General features: G+C 30.0%; 2 protein-coding genes across 3 annotated transcripts in view; one reads left to right on the top strand and one right to left on the bottom strand.

The window, feature by feature from the left end:
- Positions 1-20140, bottom strand: part of LOC116775869 (dual specificity tyrosine-phosphorylation-regulated kinase 2) — an 85035-nt gene that overhangs the window by 8287 nt on the left and 56608 nt on the right. The window lies entirely within an intron of this gene.
- Positions 14522-19541, top strand: LOC116775870 (uncharacterized). Its single transcript, XM_032668875.2, has 2 exons — positions 14522-14763; positions 18215-19541. The coding sequence occupies exons 1-2, from the start codon at positions 14722-14724 to the stop codon at positions 18749-18751; spliced, it is 579 nt and encodes a 192-aa protein (XP_032524766.2). The 5' UTR covers positions 14522-14721; the 3' UTR covers positions 18752-19541.

Below are 20140 nucleotides of genomic sequence, written 5' to 3'. Positions count from 1 at the left end.
ACGAGTAGCTTCAAAACTATTCTTTGAATTTATTTAATTTGATATTATCCTTTAAATTTTTTGCTAAATTCTATAAAAAGTTACGTCTCAGTCACATTTATTTTGTCATATAAATTGATGTAATAAACATTTATAAACATATATCGACAGATGGTAATCATAATATTTTCCAAACAAAAGTATAAACGTAAAAATATAGAAAATTTTTAGACAGTACTCACGATTTTTACTATAATGTCAAACTAAATTAAGTTCAGGATTTAGGTAACTATATATATCATGGTAGCTTGTTTCCAATGATAGCATAATGATCATAATCGTAAACCCATAAGCGTGTCCTGGAACAGCCATAACAGTTTCCTATCACATCGCTACATAAACAAACATATGCGCGTGCGCAATTTACTGACGACACGACACGTTTATTATAGCCCATTGTATTATGGTATACGTAACTAGTACTGTTTGTTGAAGAATAATCCGTGTTTAATGTTTATTTAATCATTAATATACGAAAGATTTAGAACTGGAGAAAAGTTATAAGGAAATGACATTGATTTGAACCAGGTGGCTTCAATCACGACCAATAATAACAAAAAGTGATGAAAATATGTTTTTCCGATATACTACGCGCATTTAAATATTAAAGTGTATCGGAAAAAATAATACATATAATATAGCATGACATCTACAGAATAGCCTCAATGAAGTTTCTTAAAATGATCACATTCATATATTTTCATATTATTATGTAATAATTATGTAGGAATCGTTACTTGAGTCAGCTGGGGACGTATGAATTACGTACATACAAAACAGTCTTACCAGAATAATTTTACCAAACAAAATTCCTCCCAACGTGTGTATACTGTTAAAATGAAACGTAATCAATTATCAAATCACCGTATGATTCCTGACAGGAAAACAAAACGTAGTAAATAGTATGCCAAGAATCTACGTATAAACAGAGTATTGGTATTCTGTTGAATAGACAAAAAAAAACTTTCTGGAACGGTGGAACTCGCATCAAAATTTTCCTTTCATTAAATTCTATGGCTGTGAGGCGATTTAGACCTTAATGATGGTGGCTTTCTCTCTGTCATTTTTTCATTCAAGTCTTTTGTATGGCTTATGGGTATTTCTTGCGACAGTTATGAATATTTTTTTTTGTCGTAAATATTATACCCATCTAATGTGACACATTATTAAAGTGACCTAAACTAGAAAAAATCCAAAGGAAAACGGTTCAACTGTATAGAACATAGATTTAAGCCAGTCAACGAACTGTGTCACATAATTATCGGAATCCTGGAGGGATTTTGGTTTCCTTAGAAAATTGTTAGTGACAAGTGACAGTGAACGACCTATTTGAGTTCTGTGAAGCGCCGGTCTGGCGACCAGCCAGCCTGTGGTGATACACACAGGGATTGATGACGAATCACTTCACAGGTTATCACCGTAAATGCCGCTTGATGATGTAGAATATAATATGAGCTTTGTTAAAGACCTTTATCACCAGACGGTATACAATTATGAAATAAAAAATAAAATACTTATTCAGTTACTTGCTTTGAATTCTGATTTACTGAAAATTTAAACAAAGACAATGTAATAAACAGGCGTAATATATTTATAATCATTTTTAGTTGTATCAAAATAAATATCTTAGTTATTGATAACGATTTCAACCATTGCAATAGTTTATGTAAATTAAAAAAAATATATAATTTTTTTTTGTTCCACATATAGAATAAGGAAAATATTGAAGACAATTAATGAAGCTACCGTTAATGAATTTCTATGTAATTGCAACGTAATCAATAGAAAAGTATTCTAGGAAGTTGGTGCGTACCTCGCTTCATCAGTTGGCTGGCGAGTTTACAAGATACGATGCCGTTGACGGACAGCTAATTTCTTAGAATTACATGATGACAGATTATTTTTGCCATAAAACATATTTTGTATGTAAGCATTTAGCACTTTATTAACTGGCATTAAAAGAGGTCAGCGATTTTTAAAAAAAATACTACTTTTGTTCAATTACAGGAGAGAGTAATGCGAGTATGAGAAAGTTTAACTTGATAAAGTTAAGCTCTACTTAATATCATTCTTCACATAAATAAATCTGTGTAGGTATTATCGTTTCTTATTACTATTTATTAGTTCAATTATTTCTTTTCATAATGAAACACGTTCAATTCCACACGCGAATTATTTCAATATTAGACTTCATTTCCGTCATTGAGTTTGTTATAGATCAATTGATTTTATGTACAAATATGTAATAAAAAAATGTATCACTGGCACTTTTTCACATCAGTAATGTTAAATCTAATCCAAGTCAAGTAGTTATTCGCTTGTATATAAAATATAACTTCGTTGAAATTTACTAAGTAAAACAAAAAAAAAACACGAAAACAAAATAAAAGTGCTGCACAAGAACAAAATCAAATCAATATATAAAATTATTACTTCCATAATGAGATCTAAGACTTTCGCGAGGTTTATTCATTTAAATGAAACTAATATATTTCGGATATAATACGCGGATTTTATTATGGTAAAAAAACTAGATACTCCCGACGTTTCGGTTACTTTTCAGCAACCGTGATCACGGTTATTAATGTAATATCTTATTCAAAAATAACTTATATACAATAAAAGAAAAGTGCTGTGCAGATGGCAAGGGGAAATTACTGCAAGTATCTCCCCAAGGAAGTCATCGTGTATACGGATCACTGATACGTGATGACCACGAGTCTGCAAAGACTTGCGAGGCTGATGATGATACAATACTTATATATGATATTTATCTATTTTCATTGAGGGCGATGCACCACATACATTTTATTCATAACACGAATATCACAATTCCCGTGAACATTATTTTCTCGTCGTAAATAATTATCACTTTAACATTAAAGTTCCCGGCGAGTAGATGAAGAGTAATAATCTTTTATATTTTATAATAACATCAAAATTACATACTACAATATAAAAATTCTGAGTAATGTACACAGACGATTTTTCGGATGAAATATAAAGAGGTATGATATTAAGCAAAATTTTAGTGCTTTCGTGAATTCTGAACACTGTATTTACTTTGATACAAAAACTGTTGTAACACAGTTATGTATTTACATTGAAACTTTCATACATACATACATTCATATAGTAGGTATTCTACAAAAATAAAGAAAGTATGTTGTATCAATATTGTACACGCAGTTTTTGATGAAAACTTTAAGAACTCGAACTTTCTACGTGTCAAAGATATATATGTATAAAAATCTCTATGATGAAAGCGAACATATATTAATGATGCTTTTAAATTATTCTAGAAACATAGAATTCGTGATATATATATATATATATATATATATATATGTACCAAAATATATATGTATTTTAACCCAACAAGGATAACTATAGAAATAGTTCACTAGTCTTCGTAAACAATAAATATTTAATGAAACAATTTTTTCCAGTAACCTGTAACATTAAAACAACTGTTTTATTTGATGTGCGGAAATTGATTTCGAGAATATAATGTTTATAACGGTTGATCGGAATCATGCGCTGTTTGTTGTCTTTATAACCAGTTAAATCTACGAATTCCTAAAAAATATATGTATAAAAATATCAGAGAAAAATCTATAAATAAACAAATTAAAACGTACGAATTATGTTTTCCATAAACCAAATTGCGAACCACAAAATCATGCATATGTACAAAATAAAAACCACTTTATTAGGTAATATAAAAATCGTTATAAGATATTTAATGACACAAACAGACGAAACCTCTCAGCATTCCATGGATTCACCGTGCGGCTGCCGGGTCCATCGTTGCAGAGAGAGCAGCTTCAACAGCGCCTGGGACTTGAGACCCAGGTGTAGGTTTAAGAGGCCCTTATCTAACGCGCGTTAAACGCTCACCTCCACTGTCCAATCTCCTCTCCCTACCTAACCAAATTTAAAAAGAACCTACTAGGGCTGCCTTCGAAGAAATAGATCATTTAAATGTCTGTAACATGAGATGTTTCTCGTAACATCATCAACGAAATATTAAGTGATGTCAAGGTGACTAAACCTAAACCAATTATGTGTATATTATATATATATTATGACACTGTTATAAAAATATCAGCAACGGAAACATAGTGTGGGCGCCCAAGTTTTATGGAAATCAATTTCTCACGTTTCTGTATAAAATTTCGTTTTCCTTGTACAATTATATGAACAATATGTTAACAACACAATCCTTGCTTTTTGGAAACAAATATTTGTTTATGTATGTAATAAAAGTAATTACTTATTTAAAATAAAGTAATAATAATTTATTTTTTAATTAATTTTTCTCAATGCTTTATATTACAATAAATTGTCTTAGAATTTATGAGGTTTTCCGTTAAAGCTTTGAAGATTGAAGCCATTAGAAGAAGATTGTTAAAGAAATATAATTAACAGTTAAGTGGCTTTTTCAATGTTCAATCCACTTAAATTAGTGCAAGTCGCCTTTTATGCTAATATCTTTAATTAATTCATGGGACTTGTGATAAAAGTAATTCAACGACTAAGAAAAGACTACCCGCTATTAATATTGAAATTTCAAAACACCGTGAAAGATAAATATGCAAATATACCATGAATATTTTCATAAATATTTAAATTAATTAAAAAAAAAAACATTGAACTGGAAAGTTAATAGTTATTTTGACAAACAAATGAGAATAGTGTATATTTTTTAATAACATTAATTATTCGTAAAAATAAATTGTAATATATGTATATCAATTTAATCTAACAATAACTCGTTATAAGAAATATTCAGACGAATTCGTAAATTCTTAGTCTTTTCTTATATAATTTTTATCAACATTACTTGGCCTTCTACATGAAACAAAATAGAATCGATAGAATCTGTTCCCGATCGTCTACAGTCAGCCTTGATTAATACAAGATAATAAACAATCATATAAGTCTCTCATTAAATAATACAAATAGTCTCACCACACACAGCTCTTTCCCCAAGATCACGTTTATAATCATCTGTTTACAAACATAAGTATACAAAGCATACTAAAGATAATCGTTGCCACAGACGATGTTTCTGTAATTTACTAGACACCATCTCTAATACGTCCATTACGTCGGTTTATTTAAAAAACTATTCAGGTCAAGAAAATCAAAACCGCAAGTCGCAACAAACAACGTAACCTTCATGGTGTAACATGAGAGAAGTGCAAAAAAAAAAAAGCAACCAACAACGCTGTATAGGCGAAGATCGCCGGCATCACTACTGAAAACGATGACAATAGAGATTAGAATTGTTTGTGAGGTGTATCAAAATTGTTAGATGTAACGTTGTGTCAGTATTCGCGCGACAGATGTAGGATGCGACCCCGTTAAGAAGCCGTAATACGCATCGTAATTAAGAAGTTCCCGGGAGATGAGATCCGTGTCATTAGATTAAAGAAAAATAAAACATTAAATACTTTACGAATTGTGAAACGCTTTCCTTTCATTATAATTTGAATTATGCGACATTCCACGAAATGCTCTAAATCCTACGTAAAATTACGTGACTGTAATGTAAAATCTAGTCAAAAGTTAGCTTTCTTGTTCGATGTTCCACATTTGATGTCACGGATTAATACGTTTCTCTATTTAAGAGATATTTCTTGTTATGTTAGATTAAGAATAATAGTTGTATTATTTTTTACAAAACTTAATTATTTATTTTTAAATTTTCACAAACACCAAATTATTAAATTCGACTTCCATAGAAATTTACTAATAATTTTAACAACATATTCCAATTGAAATTTTCGCTAACAGCTGGAAAACTAAATTATGAAATGTATGGAGCTGACACCTATATGATTTTTTTTTAGTTTATTCACAAAAAAATAAATATTATTTTATTTAACTCTATAAATATTCATAGCAATAATATTTTTTATATAACGTATGTTCTGACTCCATTGTTTCCGCTCTGTACTTCAAACAGCTGATACGGCGAGCACGTGTTTCTCGCAACATGTCAGAGCCTATGATTCACTGCGCCCGCGCACGATAACAACTACCCACCACCAACCATGCTGTAATATTGTTACGAAATTAAGAAACATTATTTCTCTATTTTAATATTTATGTTTTATTGAAGCAGATAATAAATTATTTGTGAAAGAGATTATTTCATGCAAACCTTTTTTTTTTTAAAAAAAAACACATCTATGTTTTTCCCATATAACCCTTAGGCCACGGTCATTTTGAACGTTTCATATTTTCTGCGGTTTAAAATTTTATTTTATTCATCTTTAGATCTCACTTTTATATCCAAAACCGTTTCTCCGAACCGCAGCATCCTTAACCCATCTAAAGTTTACAGCAAAACATAAAAAATATAATGTTCATATTTTATGCTGCCTTATAATAAGGTTTATTGATTTTCCAGAAAAAAAAAAAAAACAAAAGCATAACTACCCGCTGATAATTAATTAAACATGTATCTGTGTCAGTTACGCCGAAATGTGAAAGCAAATATTGAATTTAACAAAATAAAGATGTCAATATATGCATAAGTAATTGGACATAAAAACGTCAAAAGGATAATGTATGCGAATTCCGAGTATAACATATTACAGGGCTCCGAAAATTAAGACACAGAGAGACGGCTAACGAGCTAGGACTCGAGAATATCAGAAAGACAACTTCTAAGAACTTAATGCGTTCCAGGAAGTTAGCGTTATTGGGGTTACACTAAATAAAGGAAACGAGGACGATGAAAACAAACAGTGTAATGAGAAAAATAAGATGCACTCAGACACGAAAGAATCTCGAATTTCAATCGAGAATAAAACATTAAATCAGTTCCGCTTATATAATATTATCTTACGACCGAGAGAGAGAGAAAAAATAACAAAAACAAAAGGAGTCACCGTTAACATTTACGTGATAACGCAATCGCAGTTGTTATCCGAGGGCTTGAGCCTTATTCGGTTACTTGCAGCCGAATTAAACTGTGAACCCTTTTTAAGGAATACATCATTATAACAAGAAATCCAGTTACCTATATCGACGTTACAAAATAACATACGTAATTCACTATATTTATAATATATCTATGAATTCTCATTGAAACACCTAGTTAATAGATTCAAAATATTTAATTAGTGCCGTCAATAAACCTAAAATCCGTTTAGTTTTTGCTATATTGAGTATAAAACTTAGAAACGAACAGATAGATATGAAACAGACAAAACAACATCAAAACATCAATCCTTAAAGAAATCTTCGCACAAAGTGGGATAACTTGAGGGAATGTTAAAAATCTTAGCTGCTCTAGTTGTTTGATGAATCCAAAGATAATAAATGTATAAATTACTCACGCGATGACTACCAAATGTTAACCTACTGATACGTTACTGGAGGCAGTTGTTGTTTATCTGGATGTCAATAAATTTGTAAGGAATTGGGTTTTAATGAAGCTCTTGTTATTCCGACTTATGATATAGAATGAGGGCGCGTGTTGAACGGATTATATTACGTTACGGATTAAGGTTTACGTAACAAAGTACATACATACAAAACAAAAGTGCCGTGGATATAGTAGTACAGATCGAGGAAAAGTCACCTGTTTCCCGACCTAGCAAACTTAAACAAAGCCAATATTTGTTCGATATTTTTTTTAAGTATTATAAAATCACCTCATTTTTCAGTGCAAAATAACTCTTAAGGGAATGTTATTTAACTTACATCATCACGCGTTATACAACTCTAAATAAGACAATTATCACGTAATCATAACACATTTTCTTGAAGCTCTGCGCCGAAAGAATGGTATTGAAAAACAAATTAAATATTTTATTAACGAGTACAACGAATATATTAATGAGGACATGTTATAAGAAACATACATGGATACAGCAAACAGTTTTAAAACTATATTCAACTCTACATTAAACATGACACCGTATTATAAAATGCTTTCAGGCAACACGACCGTCTATTAGAGCATGTTTATGATATAAAACATTTGAATCCAACCTGATATGACTCTACCATCCGGTCCTTTACAGTGACCTTAAACCTAACACGACCCTAAAATAAACCACAAAGGCTTTCACAACCTCTCATGATTTATAACAGCTAAAATTAGCACAACAATAAAATGACTTATGTTAAAGCAGTAGGGAATATTTTACTGTGACACTTTCTACATAACCGTAAGCGCTGTCAAGAATACAAATATTTATAATTCCTACCTTGGTTATATAGCGAAATACATGTGTTATTAAAAGTTAATTTTATATCAGTCATAACTGAAACGCTAAGCAAAAAAAAAATTGCCAGAGAAACTTCTTTCAAAGATAATATAAATTTTAAAAGCATTACATAATAAAACCCTTTACAGAGAGTTATTTAAATTCGCTACAGCAACGTCAGAAAACGTTTGTGAACTCTGCGTGTAATATTTATATGATATATTATCAAAATTTCATAAATATCGGATTTATTTGAAGCTATTTCAAATGGATTTATTCTGAACGCATTCACGATTTTTAATGCGATTTAAATATTATATTAAACTTTTATAAAACACAACAACAACACTTCAATATTTATCCAAATACTGGACACAATGTATGTGCGTATTTTAAATTAATCCTTTGAGTGTTTAAACCATATGGAATCGTGAAATACGTTATACATACGGTCGTTTTTACGGATTTAATACGAGTTTTTGTACATCATTTAAATATAAATGATATTGTTTTTTAAATGATTGTATTAAAACGACTACAAATATAACATTTAATTTTACACATTTCGTATATTATATTTCTGTTATAAGTTCATTACAAGCGCAAGTTATATTAAAATTTCATTATTTTATTATTGTAAAGGTTTAGAAATTATCTGAATCTTAAATTATAACTTAAGACTAATGTTCGAACATGAAAGATGTGATAGAAGTAACATAACGCAAAAAATAAAATAAAATCAAAATTCTAGAAAAGCTAAGATCTAATATAACAGATTTTTTTTTCTTCCATCGGTGTGGAGTGCATTTGTTATGTTAAAACACAGGAGAGAGCGCTACAGTCTCATACTATTAAGTATAGGGGACTGTTAGCTAACAGTGGCTAAACGATAATGCATAAATGAACCTAATATTATGTGTCTGCTTCACTTGAATCTGTAAAGATATAACGTTTATAAATCTAGAATTAAAAATAGTTATAAAGAATATAAATCAGATTAATCTATACCTAACGACTATTAAATCTTCGACAATTTATATTTATTCAAAACAAATTTTCAGTTCCGTATAAAAAAATGAGAATATATCTTTACGTAACATTTTTAATAAATAATTGAGCCTACTTAATGAATCTGAACTATTAATGATTACAATCTAAATGTTTGCTTATCATCAGACGTCATTAATAATAGGAACAGCTGTTTTCATGAATACAGCCCAAAAAACACTCATCACAAACAATCCGTGAATTTAAAAACTTAGGAGTTTTAAACATTACCATCGGTCTGTTTGAAACAAAAAATAATATACTAATATAAATGTGGGTGCATATTCATTTTGTATTTGATGATGATATTGATTTTCGTTCACATACATTGGTCACTAAACATCATCTCAAAACATATCTTATACATGAAGTTAATCGAAAAAATAATACATTAAAAACAAAAAAACAGTGCCAAAAATATTGATATTAAATAATTGTATTACATATAAAACAGTAGCAGAATATAGTTATCTTTGTCAAAGTTTTTATATATTATAATACATAAAACGTCACGTTAATTCGAGCAAACAACATCAGATTCAGAGAATGTTTACGTATTACTCGATCGATTTGGGTCACACCCATTTTACTTCATCCGTGACACTTGTACCGCAACACCATTATTACATAGAAATGATTCGATTTATAATAACAGAGATGTATGAAATAAATATATTATGGATGTGATATTTTTTTAAAAAGATCATATAAAACATTGTACATTATGTCCAAATTAATTCGTTTGTTATGTAACTTTAATAGTAATCATGAAAATGATATTTAATCAAATCTTTAACATAAGTTACCAGGTAAAGGTCTACTATTGTCTGCCAATAAAGACAAAACTAATGGAATGTTTAGAAGTACAATACCTTTTTTTGACACTTGACCTTTATCTAAAAATATTTTGACATCTTCATTCACTATATTCATATTATCTTAAAAAAAAAAAACAAATTTTATGAGCATGGTGTTCAGTGCTGCGTTGTAAGTGCAATTACGAAAACTTAACCAATATATCTGGCAAGGCAGACGAAGTTGCGGGACGGAGTATAGCATATTATAATAATAGCACGCATCCATTTGGGAATATCTAAAATAGCTGCTTTCACTGAAACAATCCCCTGTAACAGATTTCGTAGACCGCAGATCGAACTAGGTCAATATATTATTTATAGTGCCCACGTCAGCAGACAATCTGCATCAGTGGCCGTAAACAAACTTCGATACGCACGTGTGTATGCATCTTTATATTTAATATCAAGTTATATTAAAAAAAATATGTACATACTTATACCTCATTGGTATTATTTAAACTGACGGTATTCATTTAATCAATTTATACTTAAAAATTAGTTATTTATAAGACTTTATAATTAGAAAAATAAGACGTGACATAACAACATGACAAAAGGACTATTAACTTGAATATATATTTTTATACAAATATATAATATATGTTTAAGTAATACACGAACTACCCGCTATTTATTGAGTTTGAATTTCAATTATCTATGTTTAAAATGTCACCTGTTTCAAAGGCTCATAATTCACATTCTCATCATCATTGCTTATACGTTGTTTGATTGGAAATGTCTGAAATACACTCGTGACTTTACAAGGTAAATGTAATCTATTGTTAGCGTTATAATAACTATTAATATTGAACATTTATCGATTTATCATATGTTATAATAAAAAAAAAACTTTTAATATCATTTCTCTTTGAGCATGAGACGCTATATCTGCTACTTACTTCGTTTGCTACAATGACGAAGCATTTGCAAAACGTCCGTTAAGTAAGGCTTTCACTTAAATTGCCTCTTAGACTACATAAAAGAAGTTAACACTAATAACACTCACGGATCATAAAAAATCATACTTTCTTTTAATAGCAACAACTCGATATCAAATAGATTAAAAAAATTATTAACATTATATGTACTTAAATAAAGTATACGATAATTAATTTTTTTATTGTCACCAAAGCAGCATTGTCACATATTACATTCTCTAAGCTTCAACGTAAGATCAAAGACTATCAGGGTCTTTATTTATATCAATTGTACAGCATTACTACCACTTGTACACGGTCACACTACATAAGGAGCGTTTCCCAAATCATCATTCAGTAACCAGTAAAGTAAGTGAAGTACTATAATATGAAAAGATTTTTAAATGATAAACTAACGTTCCGTATGTTCGTTGCATCATAATGCAAACTTGTGTTTAACATACTCGGGCTTGCGTTTTAATGATATCCTTATTTAATTTGGTACAATTTGGAACATTTCGATGCTCACGATACAGGCGTAGCCTTGTGTGGACGCCAACGTTTGTTATAACATGTAAATTGATAAATTAAATAAATATATTATTATTAATTTAACTTCTTAGGTTGTTAGACTGATATTATTATAAAAGTGTCACTAAAATCTATACAGTAGCGTTTGTCTCAGAGACTTAGACTAACAAAAACCGATACATCGTGACAAGCTTTCACCATACAAGCGGTTCTTAAGTTGTATGATTGTAACATTTCATAAAAAAATCTTCGATTAATATCCACGTGACGTAACAGACATTTGTATTATAAATATATCTCCAAACGATCGAATTAATATTAACGTTAGTGCGATGTAAATATGACACTAGTTTTAACCGATACAGTGTTGCCAAATAGCCGCGATTAATTCCTTGTTATACAGAACCATTGGAATAAATCCAGACGTTTCATTGCGGGGATGTAATATAATGATCTTGTTAAATTATTGTAACGCATATGTCACGAATTATAAAATCGTAACGTTTTTATTATATTGAATTGGGTCGCTGTTTGAAGACGTTACGGGCGATCTGATTGACTTTGTGCTCGTGTCATGTTCATGTAATGTTTATATAGGGCCAGTTGACCGTGACGTCACAGTTAGTACTAAATTCAAGTTACATTCATATAATGTGATGATAATTCTTCAATTTGTTGTTTAATATGCTAATTAAATTATTTTATTATTTAGGTCTGATTGATATTCCTGCTTCGCTGGAGCGTATGATTTAGTTAGAAGAAATAAAACTATTCTTTCTTCTACCCGTAATAGATTTTTTTGCATGAACACAAAATTTTGCATTTATAATATAAGCGGGATAGAATATTGGGTTATTATATTAAGTTATCTTAACTAGATTATGACATTCAAAATGGTTTCATCTCAGTGAACGCACTTCGTCTGTTTCAAAGTACATTAACAAATTAGGGCATCGTTTCGAGCTAAATGTTTTAATATAATTTTACATAACAAACTAAAAAAAATGATATAATTAAATAATAAAATACCCGTAATTAATATTTCAAATGAACAAAAAAACAAATACTTGTAATTTTGTTTTTTCTTTATTTTGTATAGATTTCAACAGGATGTAAATTTTTATATAACATTTAGTTGCCTGAATAATGACTTACTTTAATCTAACCACAATCAAAAGTACATAAAACGCTATTGCTCAAGAATATTATAGAAGTATGAATAAAAATATATAAGAAATAAAGACATTAATTTCTCATTCAGTACTTTATCAATCATAAAACCAATCAAAGTCGTAAGAGTTGACTGTGAAAAAAAAAATGCAATAAAATTAATATAAATTGTTCAACGGTCCAGGTCCATCGAAATATTGCAGCTAATTAAACGCATTTACATAATTAATTAATAATCAATAATCATATTATCTGAAAAAGTTCAATGTTTTTAATGTTATGTACACAGTTGTTAGCGTAGAATACATAGTTGTTAACGTCATAAAACATCGACCCCAGCCAAATGCACATGATGTCATTGGACTGTACAGTCAGCGGTATAGATTACAACCTCATATCGAACACGGGCAGAGCATAATATACACAGTCTAGGTGGTCGGTTGTAACGATGGTATCGGATATTGCTATGACGTCAAATGCATTCAATTCGAGTGCATCCAAAGCGGAACACTCAAACCCAAAAGTCGGTTGTAAAGCCTGGATCAGATAAATTTTAACGGTGTGTAAACTCAGTTAATGTTAATATATAATAACTAATAGTAACGAATTTTTGTATGAAGATCTACAGTCCCAAATAATTAAAAATATAACATCATTAACTTTATACAAAAGGCGTACAGTCGCGACGCTTCAAGCTCTGATAAATTTGAAAATTAAAAAAAAATTCCACTAAAGAAAAATGTCAGTTTGTAACAATTTAATCAGATTTATTACCTAGAAACACAAAGAGATACGATGAATGTTAACAAAATACGTTACTGGCAGCTCAACGCTTGTTCTAAATGAATTTAAAACAGAAATAATAAAACATGTGGCATTTAAACTCGTCCTTGTGATATGAATTGTTCTTATTAGGTAGCTTTTATTAGAAGGCTTTGTGCTTTATAAATATATCTAAAATTACTTTAACTTGAATACTCATCCCTTTAATGTAAACACAAATGAAGAAGGGATAGTGACTCACTCGGTTTCGGGACCTTTTTACTCCTTTTTGTGAATAAAACAACTAAATGGAGCAAAGGAATTTTATTGAGAGAGAAATAATTTTGTACAACTTTTTAAGTGTTATCCTCTCAAAGCATTATTAACAATAGAAAGTGTGAAATGTTTGTAAATAACGAACGGTTTTATTAAACGTGTAAGACTAATGTGACAATATAGATGAATCGAATGACTCAATACGACATAATTTGGCGTCGGGTCGTTGGTCCAAAAACATTGTACACTGACACATTTATTTACGGACGGTAAAAAAAAACAATATAACGAATGCACTAATATTATAGTAATGAGGTATATGATTGAAGATAAATATGCCACAAATTCTATTGAAAAAAAATATATATTTAAATATTTATAAAAATAATCTTAATCGTAATTTATTTATGGGCCAATACAACTTAATGTTTTCATATACAGTTAATTCTTTTGAGTAGTGATTACAAACCAAGAGTTGAATTATATAATACAATAGAAAGCTAAATATTTTAAAGATATTTCCTATAGTATGAAGACGTTTGTACCTGTGTCTATAATAGACGGGCTTCCCCGAACTAAATAACATACAACACTAAAATACGAAGGCGTGACTAGGTATTAAGTGGAAGACACACGCATCGTCTTCCTGAAACCCGCCCTCTCCCGACCAGAACGACCTATAAATATCATTCCCGAATGGATTCGTTTCAGTCGCAAAGGAAAGCGCGAAGTGTATACAGTGCCAAATCCCGGTACGGCAGAGATAATACGTGATCTAACACGCGTAACACATAAACAAGAATATTACCAAATATCTATTTCATACATCGGCTTCAGATCAAACTGAACAGACTCGACATAGTGACAAGGATTATAATCTGTGAGACTAAAATGTTGGACAAAACCATCATCGGCGGCAGTTGGGAGAGCGTGGTGAGTTCATACGAACGGACATTAATTAATCCGATACATTTAAATATAAAACTAGACGATTATGTGTCGTAACGCCAGATATAAAACTGTCCATATTCGGTATAGCATTTACGGAACGCTGTATGTTCGTCGTTGCGCAAACATCAGAGCCTGTTTAAATCTTAAAAGGCGCTATCTTTGCTGTCATTGAACTCGAGCGTGTCTGACGTTTGAATATGGTATTAGTTTCTTTTTGTGGTGCAGCTCTTGACATTGCCGCCGGTTTCACGGTTACCGGCTCCAAAATTGGATAGCTTAACAGATATTGATCTAACTTGAATGAGCTCTTTGTGAGAGATTGAGATATATACGTATGGAATTCCTAATAGCTGTTGGTAGTTGTTTTACGATTTTGGAGACTTCTAGATGTGATTCTTGGGGATGACCTTCACAGCTTTAGTGTTTCGGTATTAGTTAAGCGTCCCATAAATCTTTCGCCTCGGCCGTTCATTTAATATTAAACCTCAACGCTAACCGTTTTAGTTTTATTGATATGTAAAATTGTTTAGTAATTTCTGAAAATAAACTATATTACTAAAAAAAGCTTCTTAAATTCTCGCTCGCTCAGAAAAACCCTGTTGGATTTTGGTTTAATAAGAAAATAATTATTACTACATTGTTAGACCGACCGTCTAAGAAAGTTGTGAATAGAAAGTTATAGTAGTGTCAGAAGTTAAATTCTAAATTATCTAGTTTTTGCTACAACTAACTTAAATGTTAACTTTCCCCAAATTTTAAATAGACACACGGCTAGTGGTATAACAATCACCGAATGTCACTTGTTATTCCGGTTTTTGATTTCGAAAGTTGTGAACGTGCTGCTCTCTGGACCTCGTAATGATGAATGACGAATTGACAAAGAAAAAATTAATCTTGACAGTAATACATATATATATATATATATATATATATATATATACTGAGATCTGATAAAAAAAAAGGGATTACACTACATTTATCATCAAAAACTATTAAAAAATATATAAAAATGCTTGCTCATATAAAATTTATATGTTAAAATTGCGTAGGTTAGTATTAGTCAATATATGTACGCGTCACGGCTATATTTAATTGTCACACACATTTCACACGGGTTAATGACCTTCAACTATAGAGTAAAATTATATATAATACTTTCCATTGACAACTATCAATACAAACAAACAACAAAATATAAAAAATATAGACCTTAAAAAAATAAGTAATTTTTTTCTTAGAAAATAATTCTCTAAAAAAATGCCACTAAAAAGTATGTCTATTATCAGACAGGATTCCTGTAAATTCGTTTTGTTTTAATGCATAAAGGCACCCAAAAAACGTATACAAAAAAATATTAAAATCATGTCTTCTTGTTTTTCAATGTTAACTATAAATGGATTTAGAAACGAAAAAAAAAATTTTCTATCTAAACGACTTGTCATTTCTATCAGAATATCAAATTTATTATAATGTACTATTAAAATTACATGTTAGTCTGCACCAGTTTTTGCTCTTATCCTCCAAAAGACATGATGTATTCTGAATAACAAACTCGACTCATGCATAACATTGACCGAGTCATGCATACATAACGTCTCCTTTGACAGAATTAATTTCACTGTCACACTTAAAGACGTAAGTAAATATAAATAAAATGTAATTTAAAACTCGCAACGCTATATATAATAGCTATCAAGGATACTGTTGCAAATATCTCGATCTAATTTTTATAATTCGAGTTAGTATCGCAAGTTGGTAGTAATGATATTATTTCAATGATAGTACGGGATAAATTATGCAGTAAATATAATCTATAATCGACTCAGGTATAAAGTTTTCGATCGCGTGTAAGATCCATGTTAGATCCGATCTAGTAAAGCCAAAGGCTAAATATCTTGGCATTTAATATTTTATTAGCAGGTGTTATCCGTTTGAAACAACTAATGTTATAATCTAGCTATAAATTTAACCCGCCTATGACATTATAAATATTAGAGTTTACTGGCATTGCATTGAACAATGTTCAAAATAACTCGTTACAAATATAAACATACGTTTTGATATTGGATCTATAAATACACATCATTCAATTATTCGGATGTGCATTTCTTATCGTGTATCGTCTTTGCCAAAACTAACTCTATATCCATTGTAATAAAGTTCTAAAAGCGTTTAATAATTTTGGTCTGCTGAATCTATTTTTACGTTTTTATTGATATATATAAATTGTTATTCCTCTCGCACTATAATGAAAGCAGAGTTTGAAATATCAAAGCACAAAATAGGCTCGCTGATAGTTTATCTATAAATAAAAATTAATTTTTTTTTAATGTCTATTGAATTAAAACTGAATTCTATCATAATTAATAAAAAAAAGTAGTTGCATGGATCAAAATTTCAATATAATAACGAAATAACTTAAAAAATACACGTCATTAATACAAATGTCGTTATAATTTGTTATGTAAATAAACATTTTTATGGCAGTGTTAGCTGACACCTATAGCAACGTTTTTTAATGTGACCCGTTTACATCGTGACCTAAATGCGTTTTTGCATTTTTACATCACGCCATTAAAACATAATTACGAATGGTTATCCTTGATAATATATATTAAAGGATTATTTGTCAGGTCCGTCACACGCTTTAAGGTGTACATCTTAGTATGAATAGTTACAATTTTTTTATGACATACGCCAAACACTAGTATTTCACTATTACTACGTTTGTACACATATTTTAAAATCACTACACTTATTTTTATAGATGATATGTTTGTGTAAAAAATTTATTAACTATATGAAAATAATGAGAAATAATTAATTAAAATTAGCTAGATGTAACATTCTTCAAAGTCAGTCAACGTAGTAAAAAAAAAGTTTATTTTTATGTGACCCATTATTTTATACAACTCCCGCTTCAACACTACGGGAACACGAGAAACGTCAGAACTGTTACACAATAGTAAAACTAAAATATAATACAGCAAAACATATTACGAAATTGTAATATATATGAAAGCACTATGGAAATAAAATATAAGAAATGTAGTCATTGCACAACATTTGGCGCTGTATAGACATTATCTATTAACGTTTTGATTCGAGATAACCGTTTAGCTGAAATGGAGTAAACAATGAAGATGATCCATCATATAAACTTCCGACAATTCATTGAAAAAAAATTATAATAGGCCTAGACTGCTAAAAATTCCATGATTATAATATATGTCTTTAAAGACAGGTGCCAGCAGACATGTTGGATGAAGGGCTCGAATAACGTAGTAAACAGCGTGTTTAAAAAAAAATATTAGCATTTTTTGTACAACGTTATTGAGACGAGACAGTAATAATTTCATAAAGCGTTTCGTGAATGTAAGAGATAAGGTATTTAGTTACACTTTCATTAAAACATTGTTTCTCATCTTTTCAGATTTCTAGAGATGATTACGAGGTCGACTACAGTCCGAGTCCTAGGGGTTCACCTTTGAAAGAAACATCTAACATCCAAGAGGAGCAACCCTATCTCATCAGCCGCCACAATCCCAATAAAACCTTCAGACGTGAATCGGTGATAGCATCCTGGAAAAGCCTGAAGAAGGAAAGGGAGCAGGCTTTAGGGAAGCGCGTCATTTATGTAGATGCTGACAACTACATAGATTATTACGAGAGGAACAAAGTGAAGAGATGCAAAAGCGAGAGAACGGCGAACACACCAAAAGTTCTCAAGAAGGTTAAACGTACCTACTCCGTGCTGTACAGATATGACCCCAATGAAGAGAGAGTTGTCAAGGAGTACAAATATCAACCGGTCAGGGACACCGAGGTAGCCATCAACTCCACCATGCAGAAGTCATATTCAGAACCCTTCCTCAGACAGGAGACGGTGTCGAAGAAAAAAGCTAAGAGATCCATCACCACACTGTTGAATATTAAAACCAAATTCCTCAACATATTCTCATCCAAGTGATGAAATAGTTTAAGTAGACGTTAAGGTATGATTTGCTCAATTTATTGCATTTACCTTATGAGTAAGTGCTGGCATCCGTTGCATTTCGGTGGCCAGAAAAATATTTAAAATTCAATTGGATTATTCTTTGCAAATTAATGGTCTCAAAGTAGCTTACTATTGATGGCGAGAATTATGATATTAAGAACTATTCTCTTTGATACAAAGTTACTTCCTTCACAGTAAACATCAATTACCATGTTTAAAAACCATTTTCTTTTGACCTTCATAAAAGTTAAAGATCGTCGTAATGAGAGATCACCTGGCAACTGATTGTAATAAAAATGATTTCATATATAGAAGTTGTAGGCGTAATTATAATAATTATATTGTGATAAATTTGTTTGTTGTGATATATTTAAGTGTAAAATGTCTTTGTATTGTAAGTTAGGCTTACTATATAATAAAGATTGAATACTCGACTTTTAGGAGGAAGACTAACAAGCTCCGTTTAAATTTTTTTTTTTTTTTTGCAAAATATGTAAAGTCTCGTTTTAATGTTTTGTATTAGACTTTTAATGTATTTCTTTATATTTAACTAATATAATAGAAGTTGCATGATAAGTATATTTTTCATTATGTCCTTATTCATTCCTATTATAGCTTAGGTTTAAATTTTAATTTAATATTAATAGTTTAAATTTAAATTAATTATATATTGGTTGTGTGAATTACTTTGTATGTATATATAATATTAAATAAAGAAAATTTTATGATTTCTATACAAATAATATTAATAGTTATAATACAATTTTTGTGTTTTATTTTTATATCACGGTCATTATGAAATTTCAATTATTACTTCTATAGATGAGATGAATGGAAGATAAATGATTGAAAGGGGAAATAATAAAAAAAACTGAACTACCCGCATGATGTTACTAATATAAAGATAACCTCTCATATAAAATGTTATTAACAAAATGTGAGGGCGTAACTAATAAACAGTTACTGGAATTAATAATACTCTGATACTATAGATGATTTACGAACGAAATTTTGAAATAAAACGACCAAAAACACAAAATTACTGTAAAAAACAAGATCCTTTATGCCGTATTTACGTATGATGGCACATTACAAAATATGATATGCGATTTGGCAAAACATAAGTAGGGCAACGTTTATTGGACACCTTGTATTACAAAATTTATTTTTAGATATGTATTTACAAATTCATAGCCAATAAAATTATCTAATACAGAACAATTTTCTATATATTATTAGATCTCGTGAAATCGTTAATTTTATACAGCTTCATAAATAAAACTAAGTAATAAAATAAAATAAAAAAGACATCTCATAATTTAAGAACAACACAAGTTACCAAATTAAGTTGGAAGCCACGAC

This window comes from Danaus plexippus, chromosome 24, assembly GCF_018135715.1.
Source record: "Danaus plexippus chromosome 24, MEX_DaPlex, whole genome shotgun sequence".
NCBI classification, from domain to species: Eukaryota; Metazoa; Arthropoda; class Insecta; order Lepidoptera; family Nymphalidae; genus Danaus; species Danaus plexippus.
Note: the sequence above shows the minus strand (reverse complement) of the source record. Positions and strands in the feature narration are given on the sequence as shown.

Bases quoted from the DNA above. Each gene is read 5' to 3' on its own strand.
- LOC116775870 (XM_032668875.2), top strand. From the start codon at position 14,722: ATGTTGGACAAAACCATCATCGGCGGCAGTTGGGAGAGCGTG. The intron at 14,764-18,214 runs GTGAGTTCATAC...TCATCTTTTCAG, and splicing joins GCGGCAGTTGGGAGAGCGTG to ATTTCTAGAGATGATTACGA.